General features: G+C 45.5%; 1 protein-coding gene across 12 annotated transcripts in view; it reads left to right on the top strand.

Moving 5' to 3' along the window:
- Nucleotides 1–14031, top strand: part of CCDC60 (coiled-coil domain containing 60) — a 210808-nt gene that overhangs the window by 138749 nt on the left and 58028 nt on the right. For 9 of the 12 annotated variants that reach the window (XM_017879068.1, XM_017879066.1, XM_017879073.1 and 6 more), the window contains 2 exons: nucleotides 2486–2590; nucleotides 12146–12253. The exons of 1 other annotated variant lie outside the window; for it this stretch is intronic. In XM_017879068.1, the coding sequence (XP_017734557.1) occupies nucleotides 2486–2590; nucleotides 12146–12253 (213 nt within the window). Of the gene's footprint in view, nucleotides 1–2315; nucleotides 2382–2485; nucleotides 2591–12145; nucleotides 12254–14031 lie in introns of those variants that run through there. 2 more of the 12 variants (XM_017879076.1, XM_017879070.1) reach the window with 2 other exon arrangements.

The raw sequence follows: 14031 nt of genomic DNA, 5'->3' as shown, positions 1-14031 counted from the left end.
AATATAAATTGCACGCAGCTTAACACCCTCCATGGTTGCCATTCCTTGCAGGGTAAACACAAAAGTCTGAGCAGGGGTTCCAAGGCCCTGGATGGTCTAGCCTGTGGTTTGCCTCTCCAGCCCCAGCTCATAGCCTCCTCTTACTCCCTCTACCCCAGCCCCACTCTCCTACTTTCTTAGTCATGACACGGCCTCCTCTACAGAGTCTTTACACATGCTGTTCTCTCTGGCTGAAAGGTCTTTCCTTCCTCCATTTACCCAGTTAATTTCCATTCAACCTTCAGATTTCAACTCAATATTTACTTCTGCTACAGTTACTATCGCCATGAACACCTACTCTAAAACTTATTAACTCAAGATAATCAGAACTGCTTTCTCTCATAAATCTGCAATTTGAGTAAGGCTCAGAGGGGCAGCTCAAAGGACCCATTTCCAAGACAGCTCACTCACATGGGTGGCAAGTTATACTTGGCTGTCAGTTCGTGAACTCGGTTCCTTTCCCTGTGGGCCTCCTCACAGGCTGCCAGCTTCCCCACAGCATGGCAGCTGAATACTGAGTGAGCATCCCAGGACACAGGGAGGAGAGGTTGCCAGTTCCTGGTGCCCAGAATCACATTACTTCTGGCACATTCTATTAGGTCAGCTGGTCACAGAGCCAAATGAACATAGACCTACCTCTTGATTAGAGAAGTTTCAAAGAATTTGGGGGACATGTTTTGAAATTTCCACAACTTCCTCAAGGAAGTATAGTATTCCCTGGCTTCCATTTCGTCAAATTTACTATTCTAGGCTATTAAAGCACTTTCTCTTGGAACAGTTATCACAACTGTGTGTTTGGTTATGCCCATCTCCCCAACTAGACTCTAAACTTCAGAAGAGGAGAGGCTGGATCTGTTTCATGCATTGCTGTATTGGCTAGCCCCCAGCTCAGAGATGAGGTTCAATAATTATCGGTAGAAATGAATGAATCAAGGAACCTGTCAATGATCCAATCAATGAAAGTACTTAGACTGCGGCTCAGAAACTAAAAGGCCTTCAGGTAACAGGCAGATGGCATGAATTAGAAAGAAAGGCAGAGTGTGAGAACCAGAGATGATTGTGTTTGGGGTAACTCAGGAAGCACACACCTCATTCAAAGCTGTCTGTGGCCCATCATTCTTGCCAGTGGAAACACAGGCCCCGAGTGGCCAGAGCTTTCAATTTTTTGAAGGCCAAAGTTTTTCCATTTTTATGTGACATCTCCCAATTTTAAAATATAGACAATTGATTCAATTACACACACACACACAGAGAGAGAGACAGAGAGAGAGAGAGAGAGAGAGAGACAGAGAGAGAGACAGAGAGAGAGACAGAGACAGAGAGAGACAGAGAGAAAAAAAAGAGTGGATTAATTAAAATATGCCTGTGGGCTGAATTTGGCCATGGACAAAAAAATATATACCATACAAACAAGTGCGATGTCTCACGCCTGTAATCCCAGCACTTTGGGAGGCCAAGGCAGGTGGATCACTTGAGGATAGGAGTTCAAGACCAGCCTGGCCAACACAGCAAAACCCCATCTCTACTTAAGAAATATAAAAAATTAGCCAGGCATGGTGGCACATGCCTGTAATCCCAGCTACTCAGGAGGCTGAGGCATGAGAATCACTTGAACCTAGGAGGCAGAGGTTGCAGTGAGCCAAGATCACACCACTACACTCCAGCCTGGGTGACAGTGAGATTCTCTCTCAAACTATATATATCATATGGCTCAAGCATGACAACAACCCCCCCCAAAAAAAACCCTATTTTCTATAATGGAAATGATTTGCTCTGCTGTAATGGTGGAAGAAAAAACACCTAAATATAGTATTAAATTGCTATTTACAGAACACAGCTGAAAGTATACCTTATCTGGCCCTTGAAGCAAACATTTCCAACCCTAGTGTAATATACAAGTATACCACATGATTTATCTTGTTTATTCTCTTGGCTCTTCTAGAAGATTATATACTCCATGAGGGCAGTGACTGCTTTTTTTTTTCTTTTTGAGATGGAGTCTCGCTCTGTCACCCAGGCTGGAGTGCGATGGCGCGATCTCAGCTCACTGCAACCTCTGCCTCCCGCGTTCAAGCGATTCTCCTGCCTCAGCCTCCCAAGTAGCTGGGACTACAGGCGCCCACCACCATGCCCAGCTGTTTTTGTATTTTTAGTAGAGATGGGGTTTCACCCTGTTAGCCAGGATGGTCTCAATCTCCTGATCGCCTCGGCCTCCCAAAGTGCTGGGATTACAGGGAGTGAGCCACTGCACCTGACTGAGGGCAGGGACTTTTATATGCTCTGTTAAGGAACTGCATCTGAAACCCTCATCCCTCCAGCAGGAATTATTTGCCTGATACACAGTAAGTGCCCAGTTATATCTGCCAAATAGACCGTAGCAAGAGAAGAAGGTGTTCAAAGCTACTTATCATTGTTCACTTTGTTTCTCTGTCTGCTTGTCCTTCAGCACATATGATGATAAGCCGAAGATGCTGGGAGCTAGAGTCACACATCGCCCGTTCACTCCCGTCCACAGCTGCATCATTTCTCCCTCGCTACCCGAGGCTCACGTGTAAGCAGTCTCACCTCTGGCTCATTTGCTTTGCTAGCTTATAAATTGAAGCTGAACTGAAATGACTCAACGAGCTGTCATGTCGGGAGCTGTTCCTTTGTCCTCTTGAAAGGGACATGGAGCCTGGAGCTGGCAAAGCTATTTGGCATATAAAAATAACAGAAAGTAGACACAGTGGTTTACAGCTAAGTGGCAAATCAGCTGGGACTGAGTCATTTCAATTCTTACCAAGCCAGACGCTCTAATGTCAAATAGTTTGCAAAGCCTGATAAAATCTGTCTACAGCCCTCGTCGAGTGTGTGTAAGAACATCTCAGCCTGTGCTCAGGGGACACGTTTTCCCCAAGATTCAAGGAGCTGTTTCCTGGAGAAGCCCCTCCAGTTTTCTGACCCGAGGCATGAACTCATCATTGCATGGTGCAACAGGAGCTAATCATCCTTCCAAAGAACACTCTTGCTTTCTAAAATCTTGACATCTTGTTCCCCTTGTGTCTATTCCAAATCTCAAGCCCAACTTTTTCTTTTTCACCAGTTAGCACTTTTCAGCTGGAAGATTTCAGGCACAGGGATACACGCTTTTGACTTTAGGGCAGGGCTTTTCAGCCTTGACACGGCTGACATTTTGAGAGAAATAATTAATTCTTTGTTGTGAAAGGCTGTCCTGTGTATTGTAGGATGTTTAGCCACATCCATGGCCTCTACCCACTAGATACCAGTGGTGACAACCAAAAATGTCTCCAGACATTACCAAATGTCCCCTGGGAGCAAAAGTGCATGAGCCCCCACCCCACATCACACACACACACACACACACACACACACAGACACACACACTCCACATTGAGAACCACTGCTTTAGGGCAATGGATTCATTTAGAGATGTGATACAATGATTACAGACTTCTCTGTCTGCTCATTTGTCAAATATTTATTAGGCTCCTACAGTGTTCACAGTGATAATGGCCACTCCTCATCACTCTGTAGCATTATCTCACTCAGTCCTCTCAGCCTCCCTATTGTGTAGGTGTATCATTATCCTCTCTGCAGATGGGAAAGCAGAAGCTCAGAGACATATACTCACCTATTCAAGGTCACAGAGGTCAGTGTGTTGCTGAGTCAGGTTGGTCTGACTGCAAAGCCCAAGCTTTCATCACCACACACTACATAGAACATATATCCCAAAGCCTTGCCTTTAAGGAGCTCATAATATATTTAGCAAACCAAGTTTCCTATACGTGAAGAGTAAAAGAATGCAAGAGTGAAATCATAAGATGGCAAACAAAAGAAAATCACTAATAAGAGTACTTAGTTCATGAATGGAAGATGCAAAAACCATCACCAACACCATCATCATCATCACCATCATCCTCACCACCATCATCCTCATCCTCACCACCATCATCATCACCATCATCACCATCATCCTCACCACCATCATCATCACCACCATCATCATCACCATCACCATCATCACCATCATCTTCACCACTATCATCCTCACCACCATCATCATCATAACCATCATCCTCATCACCATCATCATTGCCATCATCATCCTCACCACCATCATCCTCACTACCGTCATCATCATAACCATCANAAGAGTACTTAGTTCATGAATGGAAGATGCAAAAACCATCACCAACACCATCATCATCATCACCATCATCCTCACCACCATCATCCTCATCCTCACCACCATCATCATCACCATCATCACCATCATCCTCACCACCATCATCATCACCACCATCATCATCACCATCACCATCATCACCATCATCTTCACCACTATCATCCTCACCACCATCATCATCATAACCATCATCCTCATCACCATCATCATCGCCATCATCATCCTCACCACCATCATCCTCACCACCGTCATCATCATAACCATCATCCTCACCACCATCATCATCATCCTCACCACCATCATCATCATAACCATCATCCTCACCATCATCATCATCCTCACCACCATCAACATCACCATCATCCTCACCACCACCCTCATCACCATCATCCTCATCACCACCATCATCATCACCATCATCCTCATTACTATCATCATCACATTGTGTCGGACACATCCTTATCCCTCCCTAATATTTCAGTCATTAATAAGCCCCATCCCACTCCACGCCATCGCACTGTCCTCCTACCTCTCTTTGATTGGTATTGTGATTATAACATTCCAGCCGGCAGCCTAAGCTTGATGTTCTTAAAGCATCTCCTTGCAAAAATAGGCCTTGCAACTTCTCATGATGTCTCTTGAATACACTTGCACTTCTGCCCATCTCTCCCATGGACAAGCCTTCTGAAACCAATTGGTATAGAACCAATGGGCTTTCACTTGCATCTGAATCATCTGGGGGTAGGGGGAGAGCAGGGAGGAAATGTTTCTGAGAATGCATATCCCTGAGTCCCATCCACAATTTATTTGGTCTGAGCCATTGAGGCTTACTTAAATCAGCTATGAAGTGATGGGGAGAGTTTCTTACCCATCTTCTGTCAGTGTCAGATGGGAAAACTAAAGCCCAGAAAGGGGAAAGAACTTGCCCAAAGTCTCACAACAGGGTTTTTTGTTTTTTTTTAATTTTTTATTGCCATAGGTTATTGGAGAACAGGTGGTGTTTGGTTACATAAGTTCTTTAGTGGTGATTTGTGAGATTTTGGTGCACCCATCACCTGGGACATACACATTGCACCCAGTTTGTAGTCTTTCATCCCTCACCTCCTTCCCACCCTTTCCCCTTGAGTCCCCAAAGTCCATTGTGTCATTCTTATGCCTTTGCATCCCCATATCTTAGCTCCTACTTATGAGTGAGAATATATTGTTTGGTTTTCCATTCCTGAGTTACTTCACTTAGAATAATAGTCTTCAACCTCATCCAGATTGCTGCAAATACCATTAATTCACTCATTTTTATGGATGAGTAGTATTCCATCATATATATATATATGCCACAGTTTCTTTATCCACTCATTGATTGATGGCCATTTGGGTTGGTTCCACATTTTTGTAATTGCGAAATCACAACAGGAATCTTGATCTCCTGTCAGCTAAGTCAGATCTTTATACCAGGTTTGTTACATAGGCTATATTATTATTAGTAGTAGTAGTATTAGTATTAGTATTGCAGTAGATGTGGTTCATATTTGTATTAGACCAGAGGTCAGCAAACTTTTCCTTAAAGGGCCAGACAGTAAAAATTTTAGCCTTTGCTGACCAGTTGGTCTCCCTTGCAACCACTTAACTTTGCTGTTGTAGTATGAAAACTACAACGGATGTGGCTATGTTCCAATAAAGTTTTATTTACAAAACCAAAGTGGCAGGCTCACTGGCTGTAGTTTGCTGTAGACCCTGTCCAGCACTGAAGGCTGCCTTTTCTTATCCTCAGCTGTTCAAAGGCTCTGGCTGCATTTGGTGACTGTATAGTAAGCTATGGCTGTATTACAGATCACCTCAACATGGAGTGGCTTCAAACAACAATTTAGTATTGCCCCCAAGTCTACATGTCAGCAGGGTGTTTCTGCTGGTCAGGCTGACTCAGCTAATCTTGGCTGGATGTGCTTATGTGTCTACACCCAGCTGATGGGTGAGCTGGAGGTTGGCTGATCTCGAATGGCCTCACTCACAAGTCTGTTGGTTGGTTGCTGGCCAGGGTGACATGGGTGAGATGCTGAATGTCTCTCAACACCCAGCAAGCAAACTCAGACTTGTTCACATGGCAAGCAGAAAGGGTTCCAAGAACAAGATCCTAAGTACCCAAAGCCCCTTGAGGTCAATGATGGTGATGATGATGGTGATGATGATGATTATTGCATTTTCCATCTGTGAACTGGGCTCAGAATGACCACAGTTACCCTCTCACCACATTCCACTGGCCAAAGCAAGTCACCAGGCCAGTCTAGCTACAAGGAGTGTGGGGAAAGACTTCCCTTCTTGATGGGGGGAAGCAGCAAAGTCACATCTCAAAGTGTGCAAAACAGAGAGGGATGGCGCTGTTGTAATCAGTCTACCAAAAGGCACCAGGGCCGGCCCTGCCTGGTGATTCCTGAATTCTCAGTTGTCACATCAGCCAATGCAGATTAGTGTCTGGTCAGTCCCCTCAATCCCTGTGTGATTGATCCCCAAAGTGGCTGATAATTCCAAATCGACTGTGTAGGGATCAATTCAATCATGTAACAAGAGACCGACCTTTACCTTTAAAAAGGGAAGGGGGTGGTCTCTAGGAATGAGAAACAGCCGCTCGTTTTTCCCTCTTAGATGGCTGGGCTGTGCCCCACAGCCTTTAATGAGTGACTGGGCAGCAAGTGCAATGCCTGCAACCTGTGTCCAGATTTGCCCTTGGCAATCAGCATGGGGTGCTTGGAATGGCTTTGAATGCATTTTCCAATTTCTCTTAGTAAAAGAAAAAAAAATGTTTTCTTCTCAGAGATGTTTATGCCCACTGGGATTCTGATTGGTACAGCAGTTTTAATAGAGTGAGCTATTCAGGTGTGCTGACCACTGGCACTCGCCCGGAGTTCTGAGCTCAGGGACTTCGGAAGCAGGCTTTGTGTATCCCCGTTCAGCATTTTCACCTCCTACGCCCTGCATTTAAAAAAGTAAATGTTCTCTCTTTTAATTTGATAAAATCCAAGATACTATGCTATGACCTGACACATGATCATTATGAGAAAAGACCGATTTCTATCAAGCATGTTTCTGGGGACTTTTTTTTTCACTGCAGATTCGATGAGCAATCATCAGGTTTAGGGCACTTTTATAAATGGAGAAAAGGAGCAGATCTATCAGATGAAACCCTATTCTGATGAAAAGGGAGTCTCTACCCTCTAACAAGAGACAACATCCACACTGTCATTAAGAGCATGAATTCGGAAGCCAGACTGCCTGGGCTCACATTCCAGCTCTGCCATTTGCTGTCTTTTGTGACCTTGGATAAGTCACATGGCCCTTTATGCCCCAGTGTCCTCATCTGCAAAACGGGGATAATAATAGTACCTTCTTCACAGGATTTTATAAGAATGAAATTAGTTAATGGATATTGGGCACTTAAAACAGTGTCTGGCATACAGTAAGGACTCTTACGGGAAGTATTCACCATTACTATTACTTTGTCGTTCTGTTGTTGTTGTTTTTGTTACTACTGTTTATTATCTCAGTGGTTCTGTATATAAGAATTGTGCTCAAGGTGCAGTGGCTCATGTCTGTAATCCCAGCACTTTGGGAAACCGAGGCATTGAGCCCAGGAGTTTGAGACCAGTCTGGGCAACATGGCAAAACTCCATCTCTACAAAATACAAAAACCATCTGGGCAGGTGGCACATGCCTGTAGTCCCAGCTACTCAGGAGACTGAAGTAGGAGGATCGCTTGTGCCCAGGATGCAGAGGCTGCAGTGAGCCAAGATCACGCCACTGCACTCCATCCTGGGCAACAGAGTGAGACCCTGTCTCAAAAAAAAAAGAAAAGAAAAGAAAAGAAAAGAAAAGAAAAAAAAGGAATTGTGCTCAAGTTATCAGTTCAGAAAATATCAGATCTGAACCAATTCATTCCCACCATTTTCCATTAGTAACTGGAAATCTATTGAGCCTACTCTGTGCTCAGCACAGAGCACCCTGTGGTGGACAAGACTGCAGGTTGTAGGCTCAAGGGCTGGAGAGTCCAGTAAACAGGTAGTTACAGTAGAGCAGGAACCCAAAGGTGAGGACAAGGAGGACACATTGTAGGGATGGGGATGCTTTAGAACCTCCTTAGAGTAAGCCCAGCCCAGACCTACAGCAATCAAGGAAGGCTTCTGGATGGAGATGAGAGCTGAAGCCCAATCACTGAGAGTCGAGAAAGAAGAGGAACAGGAACATGTATCATGAGCAGGGAACAGTGCTAAGCATGTCACCTCACCCTCACTCTCACCTTTTAAGAGAGGTACTGCAATTACCTCCATTTTACAGATGAGAAAACTGAGGCTCAAAGAAGTTAAGTAATTTGGCCAAGGCCACAGGGCCAGTAGATGGCAAAGCTAGAAGTTTAACCTGGACGGTGCAAAGAGCGAGCATGCTGAGCTTGAGCGACTGAGTGGATTTTTGCCAGGCGGCAGATGGCACAAGGAACAGGCAGGGCAACTCAAGGCTGGAGAGGCAGACGGGGCCTCATGTGTGTCAGAGCATTAGTTTGCTGGGGCTGCCACAGTAAACTACTAGACTGGGTGACTTAAAGAACAGAAATGTATTTTCTCACAGTTCTGGAGGCTGACAGCCCAAGATCAAGGTGCTGTCAGGGTTGGTTTCTCCCAACCCTCTCGAGGTTGGAGGATGGCTCTCTCCCTCTCTTCTCTGCGTCCTCACATGGTCTTTTTCTCAGTGCTCGCAGCCCTGGTGTCTCTTTGTGCGTCCAAATTTCCTCCTCTTATAAGGACACCGGTCAGATTAGATTAGGGACCACCATAATGGCTTCATTTTTCAGTGAAGCCCCTCTTTAAGGTGCCATCTACAAACACGGTCACACCCTGAGGTACAAACACGGTCACACCCTGAGGTACAGGGGTTAGAGCTTCAACAAATGAATCTGGGATGTCCACAATTCAGCCGATTACAAATTATTTAGGAAGTTTGAAGATTTTAAGCAAGAGAGGGAGAGGGTCAGGTTTGCATCTGTTCTTGTCATCTGCAGAAATGAATCTGATGCTCACATGCCCCACATCCCCTCCACCACCTTGTGACCAAGTAGACCCCATCTCACCAATTCACTTCATTTATTTCCCTCCCCACCCCACATATCCCAAAGCCCAGGTCTGCAGGGGCTCCAAGTTGCAAAACAGAAGAACCCATAGGCCTCTGCCCCGGCCTCTCGCAACCTCCTAGGGTTATGGGGAGGGTGTAGTGAGGTGCTCATGGCCCACTGCCAGGCATGTGGCACAGCTAGCTGCTGCCATTGCTAAATGCTGGACAGGTCCTATGTGCCCAATGCTACCAAAATGCTGTCACCTGTAGGGCCCAAAAAGGTGTTAAGAGAGAAGAAAGAGACAATAATTGGAAAGGGGTCAGGTGCAATAGCTCATACCCATACTCCCGGAGCTTTGGGAGGCAAAGGCAGGAGGATCGCTGGAGGCCAGGAGTTTGACACAAGCCTGGGCAACATAGGAAGACCCCATCTCTACAAAAAAAAAAAAAAAATTAAAAATTAGCTGGGCATGGTGATGCGTGTCTGCAGTCCCAGCTACTCTGGAAACTGAGGCAGGAGGATCACTTGAGCCCAGGAGTTGGAGGCTGCAGTCTGGTGATAGAATGAGAGCCTGTCTCTTAAAAAAAGTTTTATTTAATAAAAAAAATGGAAAAGACTGGGCTTACAAGTCTCTTAAATTAGAAGTAAAGGAATGATAGGCGCTTAGTAAATAATTTGTGGAAGGAAAAGACTCCAGGGAAGAAAGGAAAGAGTTTCTCACCGTAGTTTTCCAAAGACCTGGTGGATACAGTCACCCTAGTACACAGAGGTGAGGGGGTGGGGCAGGGCAGGGCTGCCTGCTTCAAGCTGAGTGAAATGCCTGCCTCTCAAGGGATTAGCCGGGATAACCCTGGGCCAGCTCCACGCTTGAGCCCAGGGATTGGGTATCACCTTCTGAAGTGGTGCCTTCCTGGAAACAGAGAGCAGAGATACCTTCCTGCCCCTGAAAACACCAGGCCTAGGAACCCTGGGGAGTGTTGATGAGGGCAGGATGCAGTTTCAGAGAAGAGCAATTACACAGGTTCTTAATGGAGGCATCTGGCCCATTAGTGCAAGAGGAGAAATCTTGCAGGGAGAGGGGTGGCTGGCCAGGACTCCACCTTGTTTCCAGGAAAAACGCAGGCAGCAGGTTAACCCTCTCCTGACCTCGCTCTCAGGGTGCCCACTGCATCGGCTTCATCAGCACCTCCTCAGAGTCCAGGCCCGTGAGAGCACAGACGTGGAGTCAAACTGACACTGGTTCAAATTCTCACTAATCCTAGCAGTGTGACCTCAAGTCACTCATTGTCCCTCTCTGAGCCTCCCATCCCCCATTGTAAAGAGGAGGTGGGGGCGGTATATTACCTATAGGGTTGTTGTGAGCTTTTTTTTTTTTTCTCCGAGATGAAGTCTTGCTCTGTCACCCAGGCTGGAGTGCAGTGGCGTGATTTCGGCTCACTGCCACCTCCGCCTTCCAGGCTCAAGCAATTCTCCTGCCTTAACCTCCTGAGTAGCTGGGATTACAGGCACCCGCCACCACACCCAGCTAATTTTTGTATTTTTAGTAGAGATGGGGGTTTCACCATGTTGGCCAGGCTGGTCTTGAACTCCTGACCTAGTCATCTGCCCACCTCAGCTTCCCAAAGTGCTGGGATTACAGGTGGGAGCCACTGTGCCCGGCCTCATTGTGAGCTTTAAATGATACTGAGAACCATCTCAGTCACCAACAAGCTCTGTGACCTTCAGCAAAGTGATTGCACCCCTCTGAGCCTCAGTTTCCACTTCTCTAAAATGTGCATAATAATTCATACTCCAGCAGGTTGTTGGAAGAATTAAATAATGTGTATAAAACGCCCCTGTCAATACCTGCCCCCTTGTAGGTGTTTAATACAAGGTATCCAAAAAATCAGAAAAAGTAAGTGAAACATATGTGGTTGTTGTTGTTGAAGACGGTCTCACTCTGTCACCCAGGCTGGCAGGCAGTGGCATGACCTTGGCTCACTACTGCCTTGACCGCCCTGGCTCAAGCGATCCTCTTACCTCAGCCTCCCAAGTAGCAGGGATCACAGGTACATGCCGCCACACCCAGCTCATTTTTGTATTTTTTGTACGCTGGTCTCGAACTCCTGAGCTCAAGCAACCCATCCGCCTCAGCCTCCCAAAGTGCTGGGATCACACACATGCACCATCATTCCCAGCCTGAGACATATTTGTAAACAGTGTTTTAGTGAACATTTGCAAGTGTTACGCTCTATGTGTTTTTCTTCAAAACCCAGCTACATTTTCAGGCAAAGGACTCATAAATGTAAAGCAATGCATCCAATTTTTAATCTAGGGGGGAAAGAACAATTAACACACTAATTTCCCTGTTACGCTGTTTCCAGACTTTTTACACACTCTTAATTTATTTATTGTACTTTTATCAGATTAACAATTGGACATACATAGGATGCTGATTTCCTTGAAGCCTCTCATTTGCCTGAGTCAAGACTTCCAGCTGGGGGACCCTTCCTTGTTTCTCTCCCTGCTATATATACAAATTCTCAGTAACTGGCATTGGATAATCTCATTCCAAATGGGCTCTATCACCTACTGGCCTGGTGACCTGGCACAACTTCCTTAAGTCCTGTGAGCCTCTGATTCCTCATCTGTAAAATGGGCTAAAGAATATCTCATGGGCCCATTGCAAAGGCCAAATGAGATGATACATGCAAAATACTTATGCATGCCTGGAGCATGGTGCCCACTCCCTCACTGGGAGCAAGTACCACTACTATTTTGATGGCTATTTTTGCGAAGAATGTTGTTCTAACAGGATCCCACTGTGTTCCCTCTCTCTGTCTTTGCAGCGAGCCCCTCTTCCGCCAGCTCTGTGCTCTCCACTGGCTTCTGGAGGCCTTGACTATCGACCACACCCACCACACCATGAAGCCTGTGATCACCTGTTGGAACCCAAAGTACGCCTCAGCCCTTCACCTTGTCTTAGACTAGCAGTAGGCTGGGCAGTGGGGAAGAGATTCCTGTATGTTCTTCCACTCCCTTTGCTGTTTTGGTGGGTAGGCTGTTTTAGGAGCTCTTCTATGTGCTGTGTGGGATCTGAACAGGGGAGAACTAGAGACAGCTTATGCAGATTCATGGGAGCCCGTTGTGGGCATCTCCTTCCCACATCTCTTCCCAACTCCACATTCAGTGACATCACACAGGTAGCTTGAAATCAGCCAGCCACATGGGAGTATTTACACCACAGAAATTGGCAAGCTCTGGAAGCACATCACTGGATCCACAGCTCGACTGTTCTCCAACTCTCTTCTTGGACTGTGTCTCCCTAACACGAATACTAGTCTTCTTCCTTTCCCTCCTCCTTTCCCTCCCTTTTAATCTTTCTTTTCTTTTTGTTTTTACTTTTATCCTTTCTTTCAAGGTTGTCTTTTGTTTTGCTTTGGTCTTTTTGTTGTTTAATTTACATTGGTGGCTACTTCTCCACTTGGATCCAAGGGAATATTTGGTATTCGGTTCCCTGGAGCCACTCGGTTTGTACAGGCAGAAGCTCCAGAACATGTTGTCTAGGTCAAGAGAAGCGTTAGGTGTCCCCACCAGAAGAGAGAGCTCATGCAAAAGCTTGGAAGCCACTGTTGCAGGAACAGCATTGTACACACAGGGCAGAACAAAGAACAGACAGGCATGTAAAGGCATTGGTTCTTTAAGAAGAGTCAGGTTGTTCGCAAGAAGGGGACAAACAAAAGTAAGAACCCTGACTTGAAGAATCAGATTTTCCCTGTGAAAATAACAGGCTGAGTTAAATAAAATAGTTCCCCACTCCCAGTGCTAACCCATGCCCACTCATAGTCCTGCCTCCCAGGCGGATCCAGTCTTCCTCTTCCCAAAACCTGAGTCTTTTTTTTTTTTTTTTTCTTGATGGAGTCTCGCTCTGTTGCCAGGCCAGACTGCAGTGACGCAATCTTGGCTCACTGCAACCTCCATCTCCCAGGTTCAAGCGATTCTCCTACCTCAGCCTCCCAAGTAGCTGGGACTACAGGTGTGCGCCACCATGCCCAGCTAATTTTTGTATTTTTAGTAGAGACAGGGTTTCACCAGGTTAGCCAGGATGGTCTCAATCTCTTGACCTCGTGATCCACCCCCCTGCAGCCTCCCAAAGTATTGGGATTATAGGCGTGAGTCACTGCGCCTGGCCAAATGTAAGTCTTAATTAACTCTTTCCTCTTGAAGACATTTATTACCCATCCCCTAGATCTCCTGCACCCCCAAGTCATCTCTTACACCAGGACCCAGAGAAACTAACCTCAAATGCAACCAGCAATATAAATCAAGCATCCGTTGGTAGATCAGTAACTCCAATCAATTCAGTGTTTTTGGTTGGGATAATTTTTTTGTTGTTGTTCTTTTGATTTTATCTTTGACCCACTGATTGTTCAGAAATGTATTATTTGATTTATACGTATCTGTGAATTTTTCCATTTTCCTCCCACTATTGATTTTAAATTACATACTATTGTGGTCAGAAAAGATACTTGATATGACTTCAATCTTCTTAAATTTATTAAGACTTGTTTTATAGCCTCACATATGATCTATCCTGGAAAATGATCTGTGTGCACTTGAAAAAAATGTGTATTCTGCTGCTATTGGATGGTATGTTCTGTAAATATTTGTTAGGTCCATTTGGTCCAGAATGTTGTTCCAGTCTGTTGTTTCCCTACTGCTTTTCAGTCTAGGC

Source organism: Rhinopithecus bieti, unplaced genomic scaffold, assembly GCF_001698545.2.
Source record: "Rhinopithecus bieti isolate Rb0 unplaced genomic scaffold, ASM169854v2 scaffold_11938, whole genome shotgun sequence".
Taxonomy (NCBI): Eukaryota; Metazoa; Chordata; class Mammalia; order Primates; family Cercopithecidae; genus Rhinopithecus; species Rhinopithecus bieti.
The sequence above is the reverse complement of the archived record's forward strand: the minus strand, read 5'-3'. Positions and strand labels throughout refer to the sequence as shown.